This window comes from Ipomoea nil, unplaced genomic scaffold (assembly GCF_001879475.1).
Source record: "Ipomoea nil cultivar Tokyo-kokei standard unplaced genomic scaffold, Asagao_1.1 scaffold0319, whole genome shotgun sequence".
Taxonomy (NCBI): Eukaryota; Viridiplantae; Streptophyta; class Magnoliopsida; order Solanales; family Convolvulaceae; genus Ipomoea; species Ipomoea nil.
Genome location: NW_017616747.1, coordinates 273,178 through 298,133, shown reverse-complemented (window position 1 = coordinate 298,133; position 24,956 = coordinate 273,178). Strand labels below are relative to the sequence as shown.

Below are 24,956 nucleotides of genomic sequence, written 5' to 3'. Positions count from 1 at the left end.
ACAGATGAATTTTTTTTTAACAACTTAACAAAACGATGTCGTTTTGAGAGGCGCGGGAGGCATAGTGTTATGGGCGCCGTGGTGCAAGGTATAACGATTGCCTATAATCCCATTGCCGTTTAATTTTGTTTAAATAATTATTGATCTGAAAAATCTCTCAAACTTTTCTCTTGGCATTAAAAATATAACTCTTTCAGTGTCCTCAATTTCTTTCCGCCTTCTTTTTCCCTCCGATCCCTTGCCCCATTCAGGGTGAATTGAAAAGAGATTGGGATGAGGGAAAGAATATGCAGTGAAAAGGAAAGGTTGAAACATTTTTGGAACCAAAATTAGTTACAAAAACAAGAACACTCAAATCTTTTTATTCAAATTAGAGTGGCACATACACCATATTATTGTTTTTCATAAAACCGAAAAATAAAGAGTACAATATAATACAGAAGTACCTAAATGGAAATAGGCTCGCCCATGCATTATTGACATATAAACAAAAAGGCGGCGTACTAGTACAGAACATCGATCTTTAAGATTCAATTCCAAACCTGAGAGCAATCTGTCTAGTGAGATTGCTGATATCCTCAACAGATTTCTCCAGACTGTCAAGTCTAGTCTCAATCTTATAGAATTTAGCTTCATAGTTGTTGCTGTGAAGAACGTTGCGAACAGCAGTTTGAAGTTTGGTGAGATCATCGTCAGAAGAGACTTTCATTTCTTCGATAATTTTCTTCACCTCCAAAAACTCATCGGACAGAGTTTTCCCCATCTTCTTCACCTGGGCAAGCGTTATGTCGTCCACTGTTTTTATTGTCATTATATTTTTCGCAGCTTCCGCATCTGCAGCGCTCAAACTCTTGCCAAACTTGTTCCAAAGGAACAGGTTTGTCCAGTTCAACTGATTGTTACTCAAATCAGCAGCGTCATCTAGTACCTGTATGTATGTTCGTTCAGCATATAGATCAGATATACTCAAAATTTTGAGTAATTTATACCTCCTACTACTTAAACTTAGAAACTATAAGAACCACTAATTGTACTTTTCTATTACCATTTGTTTTTTTTAATGTAGATTCTAATTATATAAAGAGTGAATTCCATTTTTGGTCCTACGGGGCGTTTTCAATTTCAGTTCACTTTAATTTTTTTTGTCACTTTACAACCACTGTTATTGAATGTGTTCCACTTTTAGTCCACCGTTAATATTTCCGTCAAGAGGCCGTATAATCAAAGGGTATTTTGGTTTTTTTTTTTTTTTTTTTGTGTTTGTCTCTTCTCTTTTAATCCAGGCGCTTCGTCCTCCTCCTCCGATATTCGAAGATGGCTCTTCGAACAACGAGAATGGAAGCCAAAGCTACATCGTTTCGTTCGTTCCAACATGGGCCGGCGATGTTTCTTAGGTTTTAGGTTTAATGTTTTCATTTCTTTAGTCAAACATAGTCTTGGATGAGAAGAAAGGTCAAAATACCCCTAGATTACATAACCTCTTGATGGAAATACTAACGGCGGGACTAAAAGTGAAATACATTCAATAATAGTGGTTATAAAGTGGCAAAAAAAATTAAGGTGAACTAAAATTGGAAACGCCCCTATAACAGTAGGACCGAAAGTGGAATTCACTCTTATATAAATTTTACATACTAATTCTAAACTTAATATTATGAAAAATTAAATTGTAAATTTCAGTCAAACCTCGTTAACCGAACCCGACACATAAAATGAGGCGGGAGATCAGAAGTATTTATTTCATTTTTTTACTATTATTTATCTTCCTTGTATTAGTAGCTAGGGTTGGGATAATGTTTGTGCCAATAATTTTACATAATACTATTTTTGAACAACATATATAAACATAAATATATAATTTAACTATCAATTTAAACTTGTAGTTGAAATAATAGAGCATATGTTTCAATTACCTCGAAGGGTTGGAAGGTGGCGTAGGTTAAACCTCGGCGCCTGTAACTACTTACAGGCAGTTTCGCCGCGTCCACCTGAACCCTATATAAGGTGGATTCTGGTAGCTCACTCATGTTAGTTTGATCTATATATATATATGTACTAAGTTTTCTTGTACTCAAATAAATTTCTTGCCGGATATGATAGCCCTTAATCCCCTTATATAGGCCTGCCCTGAGATTTCCTTATCGTAGCTAGCTGTAGTTCAATTATTTTAAAAAAATTTAGTATGAACACTTGGATAAAAATCTTAACCTTAATTATATTTGACCACGTATCTATGCTTTCACATTTATACACACGTACTATTTTTAATGGGTAAGAACAAATAACAACAATGGGTTTAACTTTAAACTCCATGGCAAAAATCTGCAATTAAACCGTCTCATAAATTTTTATTTGTGAAACGTGTCTTATTTTTCAATATGTATTACACTTTCACTCATAACTATTAACCATTAATATTACATTCCCATTTAAAAGTATTATAATTTTTCATAAAAAACAAATCAGAGTTTTCATCATAAATATTATAGTTCCCTCATAAGTAACAATCAATCAATTTAAACTTCAAAAAAAAAAAAAAACAATCAATCAATTTTGAAAAAATTGTAATTTATGTCCCTCACAAATATGTCAATTATCAATGTCACCGTACCTCTGAATTATTAGTTGTGTAAATATTGCTCCTTAACTTTCAAAACGTGACATATATTGCCCCTCCGGCCTCCCATAATAAGAAGGCCGGAGGAGAAACATTGTTGTTGGCGGAAGGAGAACAAACGAAGAAATAAAAATGGATGAAAAAAAAATGAGGTCTTCGAATAGGAAAAACGGCGGATAACCACATTTACATCATTAATAATTCAGGGGAGATGCAATATATGTCACGTTTTAAAAATTGAAGGGCAGTATTTACACCACTAATAATTTAGGGGTACCATTGATAATTGGCATATTTGTGAATGACATAAATTATAATTTTTTTCATCAATTTATCATTTATTAATATTACCTTTTTTCTCACAAATGACTATTCAACTCCTAAATATTATATTTTGATTTAAAAGTATTATATTTTGATTGAACTCAATAGATTATTAGTTTGAATATTTTAAATTATGTTACATCATAATACAAGTTCGGTCAAGATATCGAATATTGAAATCTCACATATATTAGAACTCAAAGTAAAAGTTATATATTCATATACATGTCATTCAAATGAATATATCAAAAAAAATATTTTAAATATTAGCTCAAAAAATATTAATATTATCTAAACTAAATTTTAGGTGAAAACTAAAAAATTAAAAAACAGAAAACAGAGAATAGTTTTCTGTTAGTAAACAAGTTTTCTAAACAGAAAACAGAGAATGAAAAACAGAGAATGAAAACTGATCAAAAATTAAAAAACAAAAAACAGATAACAGTTTTCTGTTAGTAAACGGACACTTACACTTCCTCATATCAAACAATTTATCTCTAATTAATATTATACGTTTTAACCTAAATATTACATTTCTATTATGATCTAACTTGTCTCACGAATAAGAATTCTAAGACAGTTTCATTCACAGCGACTCAACCTAATATAATTTATCTATTGGATTATATTATTGTATCTACATGCATTATTTTTGGAGTCTAACCTAATCGAATCAATTATTTGCTTAGGTGTTAAGATTAATGACACGAGATTGCACGAGATTATTTTGTTTTTGGTGAAAGAGATTGCACGAGATTATATTATTGTATCTACATGCATTATTTTTGGAGTCTAACCTAATCGAATCAATTATTTGCTTAGGTGTTAAGATTAATGGCAGGAGATTGCACGATCGACATGAAACGTGTCTATTATTCAATCTTCGCACTTAATATAATATTACTGTTGGCCTACTTAGAGATGCTCAGCTCGAATAGCCTTCATTTTCCAATTAATTACAATCTGACACCATATATCCAATTAATTACAATCTTACACCATAATTAATTACAATCATACACCAAGCAGCAGATCAGAGTCAACGATCGCAAGGCCCCTGCACTTATCACTACCAGACAACTGAGCCTTAAACTTCTCCTTTTCAATTGCTCGGTGGTCGGCCATGTCACACCGTCGGGTGGGGTGTACTTATCTTTTGAAAACAATACATCCTAAGGCCAATATAGAACTCGTTGCTCTTGAAAAAGACAATTTCCTAGTCAAGTTTTATTCAATTGATGATTATGAATATGCCAACTATGGAGGCCTTGGGATGCTAATGGATCATTACCTCATAGTGAAAGAATGGAGGTCAAATTTCGACCCATTAACAGACACTACTGAAAAGGTTATTATATGAGTTCGATTTCCATGTCTTCTGGTGGAATACTACGATTGGAGATTTCTCAAAACAATTGGAAGCAATATTTGTGACCCCATATGATTTGTGTTGAGGTGGATATTACCAAACAACTTTTATGGAAGTTTATCCTCAGCCGCAAAGTGAGAAGAATAGAATATGATGGCCTCTACATTATATGTTTCCTGTGTGGTATTTACCGTCACCATGCGGCGGAAACATGCCCATTGAATACAACTAAGCATCAAACAGAAAATTTTGATGGAGGGTTGTTGGGAGCATTTAAAGGAAAAACACCTAGTGAGTTGTTTTTCCAAGTTGTCCCACATTGGTTCTACAACCCTTTGTTGTCCCCCTTATAAACCCCAAGTCTTTAAAGAAAGCTTGAACTATATGAAGAGGGAAGAATGGAAAACCACGCATATCTTGTCGCTTGCTCGGCCTGTCATGACGTGTGGTGGGATCAACATTTTGCTTCCGACAAGACTTTTTCTACCCTATTTTTGTGGATCAACTCAGCACCGTGTCCGCATAATAGCCTTGTGCGTGTGTGCTTAGAGCCAATCCACTCCTCCGCTCCTTTTTCCTATTCGCACGGCTGGTGGGGGGTGGGCGGTTATATTTACAATATATATAATGTCTTCCCCCTTTCGTCAAGAACAAACAGAGAGCATACGCTACACACTGCAATTTTCCATCGCCTGAGCTATACAGGTTCAGTCCTGTAATTCTGTGCTGCCTGTCGAGAGCATGCGATAACCCTGATCGTAAATGCTTTTAAGGTAGAGATCCTAACACGACACAGAATCCTCCTTTCGCTCAGTGTGTCCTTTCGAAACCAGCCACATCAAACGTGCCATACATACACACGACATTGTTATTTCCCAGGTTGATATTCTGCATCCAACCCAACAGTTAAAAGCATTTACCTATCAACAATGTCTGAGCCATCCAATCCATCCTCTGATGTTACACCAATTCAACCACTCACGGGTGGCTTGAACTATAGAAGATGGGCTACCAAGATTGTAACACCCCTAAATTCCAAGATATTTAAAACCTATAAAAAAAAGGCTAATCTCTTATTAATTCCCAAATAGAGCATAAACTAGACATAGTAGTCGGGGTTCTATGCCACATCTGAGCTAGAGAAAGGCTAAACTAACTAACAAAGCATAAACCATAACTAATACCCAAATACAAATCAAGGCACGCAGGCCATCTCATCCAGGCTAGAACTATCTAAACTAAGTCCACGAATCCACTAGTGCGCTCCGAAGCTACTCACTGTCCCTGAAAAACATTCGGTGTAACATTCGTCAGCGAATATTGTTGGTAACCCACTCCAACGCGTTAAGTACAATATAGGTAGATATAAGAAACTCATTTTGAAACTGGAATACATATATACTTACGAGACTCTAGTTTAAATCCAAGATCAAGACTCAAGGCATATTAACAGACTCAATATCATAGAATAATCATAAGAACTAATAGACACCCTAAACATGCAATGCAAGGCATAACAGGCAGATAAGCATGCAAATAACTAAGGCATTCAATACAATCAATTAGCAAGTAGTCAACAAAGCACACAATTCATCCTCCGACCTTATACCAAGTTCCAACCTTGTAGCTCCCCTCCGTCCTTATATCAGTTCCAACCTATACCTCCAGGCCACCCTTATATCCCCACCCCTTATGCCTCCGGGCAACTACATGCCCCCACCGACGAACCCACATTTCAACCACCAACATATCAAGATGGTGCCGTAGTTCCATTCAATGATCCGCACCTCTAGTGTGACACCCCAAAAATCCAGATTCAATTCATGGATTAATTGAATAATTAATCATATTTCAATTGGTGAATTAATTCCTAAAATCCTGAAATTCAATACTTGAGGACTAGTATTTGACTAGTCAACCCTAAAGTCAAAGTTGTACCTTGAGCTTTGAAGGGAGTTCCCTTGTTCCTTACACTTTCTAATGTTAGTAAGGGCATTCTTGACCTTTCACATGGTGTTAGTATTGTAACCTAACCTAGTAGATGCCTTCATTCTATCCCTTACACTTTCTAAAATTTAGCTCTACCTTCTCTCTAAAAAGGTGAGTAGCTTTTCTTCCAAGCCAAGTTGAGGCCTTGCCAAGACTTCAAGAGTTGCTTCCAAGATTCAACCTTTCTTGTATTTGGGCATCTAGGAGGGTAAGATCTAAGTTCATCTTGTGTTTTTGGTTTCATCTTAGGTTTCTTTTCTTAAAGGTAGGATCTTTATGATCTTTTGGTTTGTTCTTGAAGTGGGTTTGGAAGGTGAGCATTGAGAAGAGCTTGTTAAGGTGTAAAGTGAAGTCTTTTAGTCTATCAGAGGTAACCCATGCTCTACAAAATCTATTTTGCTTACCTATATGTGATTTCTTGGATTCTACTTGTGTTTTGCTATGAAATGTGAGGGTTTATGCATTTGTCTTGTGAAAATGCATATCTAGAGCTTGTGTTTAGGGTTCTTTTGTGCCATTGCTTGACATTTCCTATGATTCAAGTCATTTTGTTGTATTGGGTGAGATTTGACATGTTTTGGACTTGAATTTGAGTTTGGAGATAAAAATCCCCGAAGGGATTTGTTGTGGTACAGGTTGTACCCGCGGGCGGAAAGGCGGGTAGAGGTCCAACCCGCCGCCCACCCGCGGGGTACATTTCTTGGGTGGCCTGTACCCGCGGGCGGAACCGCGGGTAGGGGTCTACCCGTGGGCCTACCCGCGGGTACATGTGTGGTGATGTTTGGGGATTTATTCCCCGTGATTCTTTTGACTCGGTATTTGGTCTTTTGACTTCCCGATGTTCTTTTGTGGAACTATTTGAGTGTCTTCTTGATGTTTCGTATGTCTAGAACTATATGTAGGTATCCATGTAGGAATTTGGTGTCTTGAATCGTGCTAAGTGTTTTCAACATTGTGTTTCGTTGAATCGAGAGGAGTCTTGTGTGTTCCTCGGAACTACCTTTGGTTTATCCGTTTGATAAGAATGCTAGTTTGGTATCTAAATGCTAGCGTGTGTGTTGTTTGTACCTTTCGATTGGTTGATGATAACTTGTGTTATTCATCGTGTTGTTGTTGGGCTATGACCCATTCTTTAATTGAGTAGGTTTCATACCTTCGTTGTGATCTGTTGATTGATTCTTGTTGAGGTGTGATGCGTGTGTGGCTTTACCTAGATTGCACGATTAGTGGTATGGGACACTAGTCACCAAGGTATTGCAGCGGTCCTCGTGGTGGCCGTGACGTGATTATGGAGCCGTGGCCTTTGTGTAAGGTTCATGTGATTATTACTGGGATAACATGTGTTATCCAGGGCATGTGTTGCCATGTGTGTGTACGATACCTCGTGTACTATGAAATCGGTGGTTTTGTTGGAGGGACGGTTGGAGGGGGAACGACGGTTCCCGGGGGAATAATGTTGGACTTGGTGTACAGGGGTCCTGGAGGTAAAGGTTGGAACTAGATATAAGGTTGGGGGTAGTCATAAGGTTGGAACAAGGCATAAGGAAGGCATATCACCTCGTGATGTGTGATGTCACGAGGGCTTGTGTAGCCGTGGTTGTGTGTTCTCTTCTTGTGACGTGTGTAGTCACAAAGGCATGTGTTGCCATTTGTCGTGTCTTTATCCTTGAGTTGTTGTTGCCCTTTTGGTCTTGAGATGTGTTCCCGTGTTATCCTTGAGAGTGACAAGTCTTGAGTTGGTGTTTACTCTTGATTTTACACGTATATATATGTATTCCGTTTCGAAATGATTTTGTATATATATCCTATTTATGTATGATACTTAACATGTATTGGTGAGTTACCAGCATTATTCGCTGACCGGGCGTCGTCCCATGTTTCTTTGTGTTCTTTCAGGTGATGTCTAGACAAGAGTGAAGTCTAGTGCCCGATAGCTTAGTACCTTTCGTTTGCTTTACGACCTGTGAGCCGATTTAGTTATAGACTTGTGAGTTTTGGGATAGTTGTGAACCATGCAGATTTTGCCGTAGCGTTTATCGTTGTTGGTAAACGTGGCGTGACACCCCATGACTGGGATTTACGTTTAACTAGTTATCTTTTGATCTTCCGCTGTGCTAGTGTTTAGTTGTGTTATCTGCATGTGTTAAGGCTTTTTATAGCATGTGTTTTGGGGGGGTGTTACATCTAGTGCCAATATCAAGGGGTTAGCGCATATAGCTCTAACATGACACCGCAGAACTTATAACTTGACCCATGCCTAAAGCAAGCAAGTCGAAGGTGGGTGTGTGCCTTTAGCACAGTCACCGGTATGGCCTGTACCTTTAGTACAATGACCGGGCACAAGTGGTGCCAACCGCCAACAGTTTATTTTCCACCAATCACAATCTCATCATCAACATCATAATCATCATCAGTCACACTGGTCATTGCGCAATGACCACGATACTCATCATCATCAATCAATCAACACATAATCACATAACAAACAAGACACAACAACAGCGACATGTATCACACATAAAATCCTAGAACGATTCCTAAAACACCAAACGAGATTCATACACGACAAATGAGGTACAACGGGACACGGGGAAACATCATGTAATACCCCGTGTTACGGCCTCTAACCCAAACTAATTATTTAATGCTTACCATTAAAAGATAATTGAATTCCCTTAATTAATTGAGAAGGGTCCACCATGGATCATGGACCCATATCCCTAAACCAAACCCTTAGTCCTATAAGGAATAGAATAAGTAAATCCCTACCATTCAGACCCTAGTTAGGACTCTTAAATATATATAAGGACCTAGGAGGCATCTATAAATCACACCACAATAGATTCCACCACACAAGGATTCCCAAGAATTCCCCTATCACCAAACGTAGGAGAAATCACGAAGATGATATCTTAGAAAAGAACCTTAGTAGCTAAGGATTCTAATTAAGGCTAGGAGGTAACCCATGTCTCAACAAAACCTATTTTCCTTGCTATAATCTTCTTCATTGGCTCCTTTGATATATGATTCTGTGCTTGCGTCTTGATAAGGCTTTGCCTGAAATTGATATGATGATTATGAGATAATCTTGATGTTTATGAGATGATCTTGATGTTTATATGTTGATCTTCATGTTTATGTGATAATCTTGATGTTCTTGATTCTAAGATCAATTATATAAAATGATCTTGTGTTTTAATTATGACTAGAGCCCTAGGGTTAAAACGTGGATTCCGTATTGTGTTATTCTTGGTATATTTGGGTGGGAGTTTGCATGTTCGGGTGTTGAGTCTTGGCATGTTTAGGAGTTGTGTTAGGATGTATTTGATGTGATTCTTGGTTTTAATCCATTACTTGATTACGTGGTGTCATTGTTCTGTTTAAATGTGTCTGGACATGGTTTCGGGTTCCACGAGGGATCCCGGGACCGAGTTCTTACATAGGAGTCAGTGGGTGGTAGGTGGGGGCAGGGGTACCCGCCAGCTACCCGTTGCCCATAACACCGCCTGGCAGCGGGCAGCCGGTGGGCAGGCGACTGCCCGCCGGGCACCCGCTGCCTCGTGACTTGCCGTTGGCGGGTGGCCGTCCACCCGTCGGGCACCCGCTGGAATCCCAGTGTGGGTTGTGGTGTTTTTCCCTGTTTGATGTTTCCCCGTGTCCCGATGTGTCCCGTTGTACCCCGTTTGTCGTATGTGAATCTAGTTTGATGCATCAGGTACCATTCTTAGGATAAAAGGGTCTTGTATATTGCATGCTAGTCGAATTGGTACCCCGTTGGCCTAGGAGGAAGGTGCATGACCCCTTAGGCGTGTCTCGAGAAGTTTAATGTGGTTGACCAAGCATAATTTATATTAGTATAAGTGTTCCCCAATGATTCCCACCTTCTTATGTGTTAATATGGGTTGCATGTGCTTGGCTATTTGTTATTTGTGCATGATACCTACGCATGACCACGGTTCTGGTTCTGGTTCCGAAAATGGTCAAACCGGAACCGGAACCTTAATATAAGGTTTCGGATCCGGTTCTTGAACCGACAGTTCCGATTAGAACCGCCGGTTCTAACCGGAATTTCTTAAAAAAAATAAAATTATGTTATGTTTGTGTTTGGCGCAAAGGCCAAAGCTTGGTCCTTGCGCCAGGCCAACTGGCGAAAGTGGCCAGTAGGCCACAGGCTAGTGGCCTACTGGCCACTTTATTTTTTTTGGTTTCAATATGAAACAAAAAAAAATTAAAATAGCCAGTGGCCTACTGGCCTTTGGCAAGTTTTTTAATTGGTTCCGGTTAGGAACCGGAACCGGAACCGTACGGACGGTTCGGTTCTGGTTCCGGTTGTACAGTGCACGGTTACGGTTCAAATCGGAGGTTTGAACCGAACCGTGGTCACACCTAATGATACCCCAATTGGTTGCGATCAATTGGCTATACAGGTAGTTGGATGGGTTGAGAACCATCAGCTGTTAACCCGGCCGGTTGCGATCGGTCGGCTATACAGGCAGTTGGATGAGTTGAGAACCATCGACTGTTATATATATACTAGTTTTTTACGCGCATTGCGCGATTGGGATAATGCCCAATTTTTTTTAAAAAAATAAGTACTTTAAAGTATATTAAGGCATGATTATATTGAAATTGTTCATGCATAGATAATTGAAGGTTGAATTTGCGTATTTAAATAGGTAATTCTTCTCCCAAAGGTTGAGTCTCCAACCCCAAGGGCCCCCCACACTCCGACCCGACAGAGCATTGTGGGAGGTTGTAAATGCTGATACACAAGGAATCTGCCCACTTTGGACATAATTCTCGCACTGCCGCCGCCGAGGTTCAAACCTTGGTCTCTTCTCCCAAATACTACCCACTAAACCATTGAGCTAAGCCGGTGCGGGTTAAATAGGTAATTCTAAGTTTACAAATGCAAGATAATATAGTCAAGATTGATTATAATTGTCAATAAAATAATTGTATAGGTATGGTTGAAACCAAATACGGAACATAAGGGAGAACAAATAAAAATTTGGGTATAAAATATTAAATATATACTAATATTGTTTGAGGAGATCAGATTCCGACATTAGGATTTGTAGTTAAGTTCTATTAAGACTTTAATATTAGAATTATATTAATGGTGTAGTTATAATTCTATATTAGACTTTAATATTAGAATTAGACTAACGGTGAATTAACGGAAAAATTAAATGGATAATCATATAATTAAGGATAAATTAGAAAATCTTAAAAGAAAAAAGTTAAAACATGAACAATATGAATCATTCATTTGATTTAATAATTTGGCGGTCATTTTTTCTACCCAATGTTAATAATTAAATAAATTCGCTGGTCAAATCCGCTAACGCTAACCCCTAACTGCTGATTGTCAAACAAGGACATTGCGAGGTAGTTCTCACTTCAATTTGTTGTGTGATTTGAATACTCTCTTTGTCACAAAATCTCTCAAGTAGTTAATGTGGTTGACTTTATTAATTATATTTTTTTAATTTTTTCATGGTATTAATAAAATATTTGGTAAATAAATATATAGCATTATTTTGTATTATAACTTTGATATTTAATTAGAAAAATAGTGCACAAAAAAGATAATAGATAATGTAGTGAATATAATCAATTGATGAATTTGAATGTAAAAATTTTTACATTTGAGAAAAATAAAGACAATATAACTAATGAAAATATTTCTTTTAATTAATTTATTGATAATTAATAATTTTTTTTCACTGAATAAAGACATTGTAAGGATAATGTAGCGAATATAATCAATTAATAAATTTGAATATAAAAAATTTTTATATTGAAGAAAAATAAAGACAATATAACTAATAAAATTATTTCTCTTAGTTAATTTATTGATAATGAATATTTTTTTTTTTTTGAATAAAGGCATTGTGGACACATAATTATAAATTAAAGAAATGCATATGTATTATTTTTTGTTGTAACTACTAAATTATTATTTGTATATAATTTAATAAGAGTAAAATAGAGTACTAATAATGCCAACTTTGATTGGGATGAGATTCGAACCTAAGACCTTTTTCTATTGAAATCAATGAGTAAGTTAACGTTGAACTAACGACAATTCTTAAAATTTTAACGGAATTAGTAACGGTGTGTGGGTATTTTAGGAAATTTTAGTGTAAAATTTAAATCCGATCAATCTTTCAATCAATCTGAGTCATTCATTTGATTAAAATCTGTGACTGCCATTTTTTCTACCCATTATAGGCCTAACTCTCTTGGGCTCTTATTAGTATAGTAGATATATATATATATATATATATATATATATATATATATATATACACACACACACACATAGACACACACACATATATAGGGCTGCGGTCCACTGTTTGGTTGCGATCAAACGTTATAAATGAGCTGCGGTTCATCGATTGGTTGTGATTAATCTCTTTGTGCTGCGGTACAAGCAGGGTGCTTCGGGGCCGTGTCAGAGCTATATGCGCTGACCCTCATGTATGGGCATGCGATTTGTCCTGCGGCAACACCAAATGTGTATACGTGTTTTAGTATGGTTGAAATAGTGATTGATATGGAATAGTATTGTGACCTTAGGGTGCATGCTAGTATCTTTATATGCGTGATTGAATATGATGAATGTGCCTACCCTTGCTTGTTTGAGTCTATTCTCGGTTTTAAATTAGAGTTTCATAAGTATATATGTATTCCGGCTTCAAAAAAAAAAAAAATATATATATATATATATATATATATATATATATATATATATATATACCTATATTGTATTTAACGCGTTGGAGTGGGTTACCAGCATTATTCGCTGAACAGATATATTTGACTTTCAGGCACAGATGAGTAGCTACGGAGCGCGCTAGTTGGACCCGTGGCTTAGCTAGTTTAGTTCTTTTAGCGGCCTGCGTGCCTTGATGATGTATTTGACATTGATTTGAGGATTTCTGCTGTTTGGATAGTTTAGCCTGTGCATCTGGGTTCTCCAGCTCAGACGTGGCATAGCACCCCAACAATTATGTTTAGTTATCCTCTGTTTGGGATTTAATGATAGTATTGCCTTTATTTCATATGCATTAAAAGTTTTAAAATTGTGGGGTGTTACAGTTGGTATCAGAGCCTAAGTTTAACCCTAGGATAAGACTCTTAAGACAAGACTTTAGGACATTAAGCTTGAACTCTAGGTATTTAGATACATAGGATTCAGGAAACTTAGGACGCGCGGTGAGATTGTGGGTTTACCTATCATTACATGCCTAGCTTTCCCCTCACTCTATTATGCACTTAATTTAAGAATCCCCCCTACGCTTATCGCATCAAGGTAAGGGTGCAACCCACTAAGTTACCGTTACGATAAATATTGGCCCTGTAGACCATCATCATGGCACCAACAAGAAGTCAGTCAAGGACCCCCGAACCCTCCGCTCACGAATCTCTAGCTCAGAATCTACAACAACTAACTCAGGTCGCCCAGGCACTAAGCAACGCAGTCCTCCGTAACAACAACCGACCACCACCACCACCAAACGAAAACTCAGATGTCACTCGGCAAGTTTCGAACCATCACCCACCCACCTTCTCAGGGGAGGAGGACCCCACAATCCTCGAAGAATGGATCCGAACCTTCGACAAAATCCTCGAGTTAGTGGAATGCCCAGAGGAACGCCGCGTAGAGATAGCCTGTAACACCCCGAAATTTTGAAACTTTTAAAACTTATATAATAAAGGTAAATTCTCATTAAATCCCAAAATAGAGTATTTCTAAACATAAGAGTACGGGGTGCTATGCCACATCTGAGCTGGAGAACTCAGATGCACAGGCTAAACTAACTATCCTCGATACATCATTGTGGCACGCAGGCCAAAAAGGAAAACTATCTATCTACTCCAAGTTTTTCTAGCGCGCTCTGGGAACTAATCAGCTGTACTTGAAAGCCAAATATATCTGTTCAGCGAATGATGCCGGTAACCCACTCCAACGCGTTGAAATACATTATAGATAGATATACGAAAATCATTTTGAAGCAGGAAGATATATCCTAGGAAACTCTAGTTTCAAAACCGGAATAGACTAGACAAATAGGGACAAACACATTCAACCGTTATAACCAAGCATGTAAAGACACTAGCATATATCCTATGGGATAGGCACGTTCAATAGTTGTAACCAAGCATGTAAAGATACTAGCATATATCCTATGGTCACGGATTCACTTCATCTCATATATATCATCGTTCAACTCATCACACAAGCACACTTTGTTGGCGCCACAGGACCAATCGCATGCCCATACATGAGGGTCAGCGCATATAGCTCTGACACGGCCCCGCAGCACCCTGCCTCGTATCGCAACACGAAGGGGTCGATCGCAACCGACCGATGAACCGCAGGTCATCATAATGTTTGATCGCAACCAAACAGTGGACCGCAGCCCAAGAGTAGTCATCTAACCGCAGCCAGGAATATGAACCGCAGCTCATGTAAAACGTTTGATCGCAACCAAACGGTGGATCGCAGCCCGAGAGTGTAATTCTGACCGCAGCCAGCTTCTGAACCGCAGCTCAGGAATAACCAATTTGATCGCAACCAAATTGGGGTATCATGCACACATAACACATAGCAAGCACATGCAACCCACATTAACACATTGGGAACGGGGAGAAAACGTACAATGAAACCTATGTGTGGTCATCCACATACTAGGAATAATCCTAAGGGGTTCATACTTCCTTCACCTAGGCCAACGGGATACCAATTCACTAGCATGCGATATATAAGACTCATTTATCCTACGAACGGTACCCGAAACATCAAACTAGACTTAGGCACGATAAACGGAATCCGTTGGGACACCACGAGGGTCGGGGAAACATCAAACAGAGGAAACCACCATCCCGATGTGGGAAAACCAGCGTGTGGAGGACCACCCGCCGGCGGCGAGAAACCGGGCAGCGGGTGCCCGGCGGGCAATCGCTTGCCCGCCGGCTGCCCGCTGCCGGCGACGCCCGAGTGGGGCAGCGGGTAGGTGGCGGGTTTCCCCTACCCCCACCTACCCCCCACTGACTCATTATCACAATAAACGTCCCAGGATCCTTTGTGGAACCCGAAACCATGCTTAGACACTTTTAAACGCAATTGATGACACCACGTAGACAATTAACGGATCAAAAGCAAGAATCAAATATCACATATCCTATCATGATTTCTAAGCATAATTAACACCCGAACATGCGAATTCCCACCCAAATATATCAAGAATACCACAATATGAATTTCACGATTCATCCTAGGGCTCTAATCATATTTAAATAATCAAGATCATAGTTCATCTTTTAACAACAAGAAACATCAAGATTTATCAAGAACATCACATAATCATCAAGAACCTCTTATCATCATCAAGATCATCAAGATCCCACATAAAATTATCCCATCAATTATCAAGATCATATCATCAATATTATCAATGATTCATCAAGACACGAATATAGAGAGGAGGCCAAAGAAGATAATTATAGCAAGGAAAATAGGTTTTGTTGAGACATGGGTTACCTCTTAGCCTCAATTAATCCTCCCTTGGCTATTAAGGTTCTTCCCTAAGATTTCCATCCGTTTGATCTCCCTAGGCTTGGTGGTGGGGAGTCCTTTGGGAATTCTTGTGTGGTGATATTTATTGTGGTGTGACTTCTAGGTGTCTCCTATGTCCTTATATATATCTAAGAGTTCTAATTATGGGCTGAATGGTATGTGTTTACTGATTCTATTCCTTATAGGACTAAGGACTTGTTTTAGGGATAAGGGCACATGGTCCCTAGTGGACCATATTAATTAATTAAAGGGAATCCTAATCATAATCTCAATAGTAAAGGCCTACCTTCTTCATTCCTAATAAATAATTAGGTCTATGACTCCTAATTAGAATCTGATTAGTAAAAAGGTTTACTCACTTTATTCCTAATAGGCTTAAGACTCTAGTTTAGGCAAGGGTCCACGATCCATGGTGGACCACATTAATTAATTAAAGGAAATCCTAGCCAAATTAAATCCCTTTTTAATTATTATTAAAGGAATTAATTAAATAATTAATCCGGGATTGAAGGCCGTAACACGGGGTGTTACACTCTCCCCCCCCCCCCCCCCCTTACAAGAAGCTTCGTCCCCGAAGCTTAGAAATCATTTTGGGGTAAAGAGCCCGAATTAGTATAAAGAAAATATTATACGGAAGATATATACATATACACATATAAACTTACTGGGTTTAAGCCTAACTATTGTGCTAGCAAAATGCATCAAATAATAAGATTATGAATATGCAACTCACATTATGTTAATTTTATGGATGAATGATAACATAACATAGAAGTTTTACACATGACATGTTCATTGTGTAATTAATTTTATAATGATTTAACACGTAGGATCACAAGTTGCACCGATTGTTTATTTACGTACCTATTTAAGAGGCAAATACTACGTGTGTGCAGATTCGGATAGTCACATAATTATTATAAATCACATATGTACATATTTCAAGTTGTTAAATAATAACTAGTCTTATGGAAATCATAAAACACACGTATGTATTATTCAACATGTTAAACTAGTGCATGTGTAACACCCCGAAATTTTTAAACTTTTGAAGCTTATATAATAAAGGTAAATTCTCATTAGATCCCGAAACATAATATAAAGAGTACGGGGTGCTATGCCACACCTGAGCTAGAGAACTCAGGTGCACAGGCCAACTAACTAATATCCTCAATAATGTAAATGCATAAGCATGGCACGCAGGCCGAAAGGGAAACTATCTACTTCTATGCTCCAAGGCTCTAGCGCGCTCCAGTGTCTACTCCTCTGTGCCTGAAAGCCAAATATATCTGTTCAGCGAGAGATGCTGGTAACCCACTCCAACGTGTTGAAATACAATACATATAGATATATACATAGATATACGAAAAGCCATTTCGAAGCATGAAGATATATCCTAAGAGACTCTAGCTTTCAAAACGGGGAATAGACTCGACAGATAGGGATAAGCACAGCCAACAGTCATAATCAAGCATATACAATTCGCAAGCGTAGGGAACATACTCGACAGATAGAAATAAGCACAGTCAATAGTCATAACCAGGCATATACAGTTTACTAGCATGTATCCTATGGTCACGCTTTCATAATACTCATAACATCAAACCATCCATATCTCATCACATAACACACTTTGATGGCGCCACAGGACCAATCGCATGCCCATACATGAGGCTCAGCGCATATAGCTCTGACACGGCCCCGCAGCACCCTGCCCCGTATCGCAACACGGAGGGGTCGATCGCAACCGACCGATGAACCGCAGCTCATCATAATGTTTGATCGCAACCAAACAGTGGACCGCAGCCCACGAGTAGTCATCTGACCGTAGCCAGGAATATGAACCGCAACTCATGTAAAACGTTTGATCGCAACCAAACGGTGGACCGCAGCCCGAGAGTGTAAATCTGACCGCAGCCAGCTTCTGAACCGCAGCCCAGGAATAACCAATTTGATCGCAACCAAATTGGGGTATCATGCACATATAACACATAGCAAACACATGCAACCCACATTGACACATTGGGAAGGGGGAGAAATCGTATAACGAAACCTATGCGTGATCATCCACATACTAAGAATAATCCTAAGGGGTTCATATTCCTTATACCTAGGCCAACGGGATACCAATTCAACTAGCATGCAATATACAAGACTCATTCAACCTACGAATGGTACCCGAACATCAAACTAGACATAGGCACGATAGACGGAGTCGGTTGGGATACCACGGGGGTCGGGGGACATCAAACGGGGAAGCCGGAATCCCGAAGTGGGACAATTTCCACCCGTCGGTGGCAAATTTCCGGGCAGCGGGTGCCCGGCGGGCAGTCGCCTGCCCGCCGGCTGCCCGCTGCCGGCGACGTCCATCCTGGCCGCGGGTAGGTGGCGGGTCCCCTACCCCCTACTGACTCTTTTTCACCAATAACGCCCTGGGAACCTTTGTGGAACCCGAAACCATGCTTAGACACTTTAAAACGCAATTGATGGCAACACGTAGACAATTAACAGATAAAAAGCGAGAAACATACGGCACATATCCTATCATGCTTTCTAAACATAATTAACACCCCAAACATGCGAATTCCCACCCAATACATTAAGAATAACATCATACGAGTTTCATGTTACATCTTAGGGCTCTAATCACAATTAAATCATCAAGAACGTAACCCATCTTTTAATATCAAGAAATATCAAGATTCATCAAGAACATCACACAATCATCAAGAAACCCTTATCATCATCAAGAATATCAAGATAAAACCATATCACCAATTATCAAGATCACATCATCAATATCATAACAATTCATCAAGACACAAGAATATAGGAGGATGCCTAAGAGGGAGATCATAGCTAGGAAAATAGGTTTTGTTGAGACATGGGTTACCTCTTAGCCTTAATTGATTTCCTTGGCTATGAAGGGTCTTTCTCTAAGCCTTTCTTCTTTCTTGATTTCTCCTAGGGGAATTCTTGGAATTCCTTGTGTGGTGAGAGATTATTGTGGTGGGGGGTTCTAGGTGCCTCCTATGTCCCCTATTTATATGTCTAAGAGTCCTAATTAGGGCCCAAATACTATAGGCTTGCTAACTCTATTCCTTTTAGGACTAGGGGTTTGGTTTTTAGAGGTGAGGCCCACGGACTATGGTGGGCCTTTTCCTAATTAATTATTGCAATTTAATTCTTTCTTTGGATAATTGGTTAAATGATTAATTGGTTTTAGGGGGCGTAACACGGGGTGTCACAATCCCGACCGCCAGAGAGCGATCATACAATGCTGAGGAAAATGAACACTCAATGGTCGTGGATCTTGACGGGGTCGAGGAAAAGAGAGAGCTAGCTGCTCGACGTATGGCCGAGTATTAGAAGAGAGTGAAGAGCACGAAGGATGTCCGGGTCAACCCTCGGTACTTTCAAGTCGGGGACTACGTTCTACGCCGACGGGAGGCAAGTCAGCTTTTGGAAGGAGGAAAACTAGCTCAGAATTGGGAAGGTCCATACGTCATCACGGCCGTCGTACGGCCGGGAACCTACCGGTTAGAGACAACAACCGGAAGACAGATCGAGGGCACGTGAAATTCTGAGAACCTCGTGTTGTTCAGGCATTAGCCTATTTTTGTGTAATTATAGATGAAGTGGGGGCTCGACCTGCGAGTGGGCCCCGTTCATCATTCATTACTTGTAAATGTTTGTTGTAAATATTCAACCGTCTGCGAACGGGAAAATTTAATATATATACGATCGGTGATTGCTCAACCGTTTGCACACGGCGGCCCGATCGGTTTTTTCCATCGCTCTAGTATGAGGTAGGTTGATCTAAATCTGCTTCATCAACCAGTCTCGCTCGTGATCCACCCGATCAAGATTCAACATCAACAATGAAGAGGGGATCTTCGCCCCACATAACTCCTCTCCCTTGGTTCCAACCGATAGGGGTGTACAACTAAATGGGCTTTAATAGCCGTCCATATCTTGGCTCTAATAGCCGTTTACAACTCAGCCGGGCAAATTTACCGACCAGCTAATGCGCTCATCTTCGGCGGACGTTCGAGACAGACCACCGATCGGGGAAACTAGAGCTACATCAAAATCTCCCCGATCCGTCCAACTTCTTTCCACTGTCGCACTCACTCGTGCCTTGTGTGCACAACAGTGTGGGGGCTAGGTGAAGGAAGGAAATCACAAGGCCAGGCGATCGGGAAAACCCAGAACGGACAGGCCAAAAAAGTTTTTTGAATTTTCAAAAGGCCAAAAGGCCATTAGTTCGAGACATGCACGATCAGGCGATTAGGCCGAAGGGTCGGGCAAAGGACAACCGACATACACAAAAGCGAAAGCAAACGCATAAATAAACCGAGCAAGTTAAGTTGACAAAAAAACAACTTCATTAAATTAAAAGAGGTGCCCGGTACAAAAACGGGACCGGGCTCCCGATCATGTTTACTTAAACAAAAATCGAAGAAGCAAAGTACACGGTCGAAATCTACATGACCTATACTACTTCTTCGCAGCACCGCTCGGCTCGGCAACATCGTCTTCGCCGTTGAAAGGAGCCAGACTGGGATCGGGGATTTCATCAGGAAGGGTCGTCAAAACCAGCTGGAGGTCGTCGCCCTCGAGCACTTGCTCCATGATCTTCTTGGTCGTCTCCCGCATCCTCCTTTGGCTGGACTTGAACGCCCAGCGACCGAACGACCATATCAGCTCCTCCCCGACCTTGGTCTTCCGTGTCTCACGGAGGAACTGGGTACCCGACGCCTCGTCCTGGTAGAGAAACCGCGTCAAGTCGTCGAGGTTGCCCAGTCGGGCCTTCAGCTCAGCTGCCTCCCCGAGCGCCTTCTGGGCGGCCTTCTCGGCCAGCTCTTGGGCCCCCTTCGCTTCCCGGGCGGCTTTCACCGCGAGATCCCGATCCTCCTTTGCCTTTTTCAGCTCCGCCTGGAGGTCGGTGATTTCTCCCAAGGACTTATACGCCATGATCAAAAACCGTTTCGACAATCTGAGTGCCCAAGTGAACTATGGATTTGCCAACTTTGATCAACGGGCAGCGGTCATGGAACAAAGAGTGGGGATTGAGAATGTGCAAAGATGGGCTCCCTATGGGTGCGATCCAAGCTACATGCCGCTAGGTGGTTCATCGGGAGGCTTTGATCAAGGTAACTAGTTAAGTTTTTGAGTTCAGTTAATAGATTCGTTTTGTGTAATTGTTTAGACTTTTGCTAAGTTAGGCGAAAACTCAGAGATTCCAAAACCTTCCAAAGTATTCCAATAGAAAAATTCTCAACCTTTTGGTTATATCTCCCTTACTCTTCGAGAACTTGATCCACTCGTTTCTTCAAAGTTTCAGGACGAAACTTCTTTTAAGGTGGATAGAGTGTAACAACCCAAACTTTTATTTTATAAATCCAATATTAAGAAATTCTAAAATAGCCATTTTCAGTCCATTAAAAATTTTTGCGATCAATTGGCGTTGGAAGAAATTATTTTAGTCGCATTTTAAATTAATTCGACACCAAAACTTATTTTATTCCAAAATCCTAAATTTTCGGGTACTTGGCGTACCAAGTTTTAAATCGAGAAATCAATCTGAGTGAAACCGGGAGAATTCAAAAAGACTTTAAACAAGGGTTCATCTAGAAAACTTTTTGAGAAAATTCATTTTCAACCCCAAAGTATTTAAAATAGCATTTCTAGCCCTTGGTCCATGATGCTAGGTGAACCACACCACTCCAAGAAGCATTGCCTGAGAACTTATTTTAGCCAAGCTTTTACCATTTTGCCCTCACCCAATCATTTGTTTTCTACCTAGGGTTTTGCACCCTATATAAACAACACTATCCATTTGTTATTCCTTGATCTCCAACCTTGCCTCTCCCAAGTTTTTGTCTGATAGAAGTAAGAAAACCTTGCAGTAAGTTTCCACCATTCATTTTCCATCCATCTTAAGGTTTCCTCTTCTCTTAGCCTTCAATCTCTGAGGTTTCTTAGTCTTGGCTTGTGCTTGAGATGTTTAGGTGGTGAAGGAGGTGGTGTTTGAGTAGAGAGGAGGTAGAGATCCATACAAGAAGAAGAAGCTTCAAGAGGTATAATCTCATGGACTTCCTCTTTGATTTTGGCTCTGTGAAGCATTTGATATTGAGTAGAAATTATGAGATTTTGTTGTGTTTATGCTTGGAAGTGATATAGTATTTGTCCTTGAGTTGTTGAGAATGTTTTTGACATGTTTGGATTAATTTTGCATATGAAATGCCCATCTCATGCACACACATTGTGCACCATATCAGACCAGCGGCCCTAGCCGCAGCCCATCAGGAGGGCCGCAAGCTAGAGCCGGGGTTACCCGGGCCTAGGGCATGGCCCTAGGAGAGGGCCGTTGCCTAGGCCCGATAATGTAACGGGACTCATGGGGCGGCTCATGAGGAGTCCCGCCCCAGGTCCCTGAGTTTTAATCTGAGAACTTTTAGTGCAGTGGCCGGACCCTTGTGGCTCAGCTATGTGTCGTTTCGGGCCAGGTGTCACAGGCCCTTGTGGCTCGGTATCTCGGGATCGTCCCGACGCACGTTTTCGCTTTGACCTCGTTGAATTTGGATCAAAAATGAGTATGTTATGATGAATTTATTGAATGAATTGCGATGCAGTATATATATGTTGAGTTCACTGTGTATGAGAAATGCTTGGCTAAGTGATCTGATGTCATTTTTGTATTGAGTAGAGAAGCATGATCTTTTGAGAATATGAATTATTATGAAAGCATGACTAAAATGTGATATTTGATAAAAGAGAATTGAAGCATGTTTTGTTGATAGAAATGTATAGTAATTGCTATGTTGCAAACTGAGTATAATATGATATCCTTGAGAATTTCTATGGATGTTTACATGGTTTAGAAGCATGTTATAGAGTATTTTGCATCTCACATATTTCATATTTCAAAAATGCATAAGGGGCCAACGTGAGCCCAAGTATTACTTACGAAAAGCCATAAGCATGTGATATTTCATTCTTTGATGCATTGAGAAGTAGTAGAGTTGTTGCATGCATGAGATTGATGCATGAGAGATATATTTATGTATTATCTATATCGGTGAGGTTTTGGAGGATCCCGTTTGGACTATGTCCTCTCGGATGATTTTATGGACATTGCAGTCCCAGTATATGTAACGCGGCGTATTCCCACGTTACGAGGTTGGGAACTGTCCGCCAGGCTTGGAATCCTGGTCAGGGGTGTGCACACTAAATGTTCGATACCTGATTCTACAGATTATGAGTATAGAACCAAGAGAGTGGTTCGGTGGACAAGCAGAGTATTAGGTCGGCTAGATGCCGTGCCCAGATAGGTTCATTCACACTATGATGAAGTTCCTACCTCGTCAAGGAGAGAAGTGCAAATGCATCCCATATGTCCACGTGTCCAGATCTAATGGATGAGAAACACTGATTTTTTTTATTAAAAAAATGCGGTGGCATTTTCGTGAATAATTGAACATCGAAATGCAAGTAAAATGTATTATAAGTGCATGTAAAATGTATTATAGGTGCAAGTAAAAATTTACACTGAGCATCAATACTAAGTGCACCTATAGTTATAACTAGTTGCACCTATAGTTATAAGTAGTTGCACCTAGGTGCATGAATGTTTGCGAGTGGTTTTCAGGGGTATTACTACCCGCTGAACTCAGATCAATGAATGTTAACAAGGCAAAATTACATGCACTTGCAGGCGAAAGTAGGTGAATGTAGGTGCACCCAATCAATGAATGCAGGCAAAAACTACATGCACTTGCTGGCGAAAGTAGGTGCACTTATACATGAACAATGAATGCTGACATGTGGCGCGCGCTGATTGGTTCGCATTTATGATTTATCTCCTGGGCACTTATTCGCACCTAAACGCGACCCTATATATATATATATATATATATATATATATATATATATATATATATATATGTGTGTGTGTGTGTGTGTGTGTGTGTGTGTGTGTGTGTGTGTGTGTGTGTGTGTGTGTGTGTGTGTGTGTGTGTGTGTGTGTGTGTGTGTGTGTGTGTGTGTGTGTGTGTGTGTGTGTGTGTGTGTGTGTGTGTGTGTGTGTGTGTGTGTGTGTTCAATCGGGGGTCTTTATCTTAATGGTCTTTTGGTTGATTCTTCAAAAGCATCAGACAAGGCATTGGAAGCTTGTGGTCCACCATGCAACATTGACCAATGTCTAGAAAGATAGTTTTAAATAGTTTGGGGGTCAAAAATAGATTTTTCCAAAAATAATTTCTAGATGGCCACTTGGTTTAGGTTTCTCAGATTTCTCCATGTTTCACTCAGATTGACTTTTGGGTCAAAACTTACGCAATGTACTCGAGAATTTAGGATTTTAGAAATAGAACGAGTCCCGGTGTTGAATTTATTTAAAACGTAGCTCAAAATAATTAATTCAAATACCGTTTTCATCATAAAATTTTTGGAAGAGTGAAAAATGGCTATTTTAGAATTTCTTAAAACAGAATTTAGAAAATTAAATTTTTGGGTTGTCACAATCACACTCTACCCCCCTTCAAAAGATGCTTCGTCCCCGAAGCATAACCATAAAGCAACAAGGAACAAGGGAGACTCGACCAATAAGGAATTTAAGAGACTCAAACGAAAGTTCAAGACACCATAAAGATCACATATCACATTTTCCCCTCCTAAGAAATAAAGTTATGTCCCCGTAACGTTCATGCAAACTCATGCAAGTCCTTAGCCAATCTATAAACAAATCACTTAGAAAATAATCCAACTTGCATGCTCAAGCAAATAACCAAGTCCATCGTTTATTAAGAAACAAAATCAACAGTCTACCATGTTTCAGCATATCAAGGTAAATCATCAATAATCAAATAATGATATGCGACGAAGCATGTAAAAGTATGTCAGGAATCAATAGATTCATAAGGGAACACACTCAATCGACTGAACATCATACCGTTACTCAAGAGATCAATATGAATGACAAGGAAAACAGAATAATCAACATGATACTATACGATACTCAATATCAATCAAGAGGCAACAATAATACATACTCATAAGCT

General features: G+C 39.6%; 1 protein-coding gene across 2 annotated transcripts; it reads right to left on the bottom strand.

The window, feature by feature from the left end:
• Positions 1-387: 387 nt before the first annotated feature.
• On the bottom strand, positions 388-24,891 carry LOC109171487. 2 transcript variants are annotated; one of them, XM_019320521.1, is made up of 4 exons: positions 24,885-24,891; positions 10,826-10,832; positions 1,914-2,052; positions 388-928 (listed from the first exon to the last, which is right to left on the bottom strand). In XM_019320521.1, exons 3-4 carry the CDS (start codon positions 2,025-2,027, stop codon positions 524-526), a joined length of 519 nt encoding a protein of 172 aa, XP_019176066.1. In that variant the 5' UTR covers positions 2,028-2,052; positions 10,826-10,832; positions 24,885-24,891; the 3' UTR covers positions 388-523. The 2 variants fall into 2 exon arrangements, with proteins under 2 accessions (XP_019176066.1, XP_019176065.1); XM_019320520.1 differs by lacking the exons at positions 10,826-10,832; positions 24,885-24,891 and having other exon boundaries at positions 1,914-2,078.
• Between the last annotated feature and the right edge of the window lie 65 nt (positions 24,892-24,956).

What these genes read in the sequence shown, in the direction of transcription:
- LOC109171487 (XM_019320521.1), bottom strand. Translation starts at nt 2,027, where the DNA reads ATGAGTGAGCTACCAGAATCCACCTTATATAGGGTTCAGGTGGACGCG. An exon ending in CCACCTTCCAACCCTTCGAG is followed by an intron (nt 929 to 1,913) that starts GTAATTGAAACA and finishes ACATACATACAG; the next exon opens with GTACTAGATGACGCTGCTGA.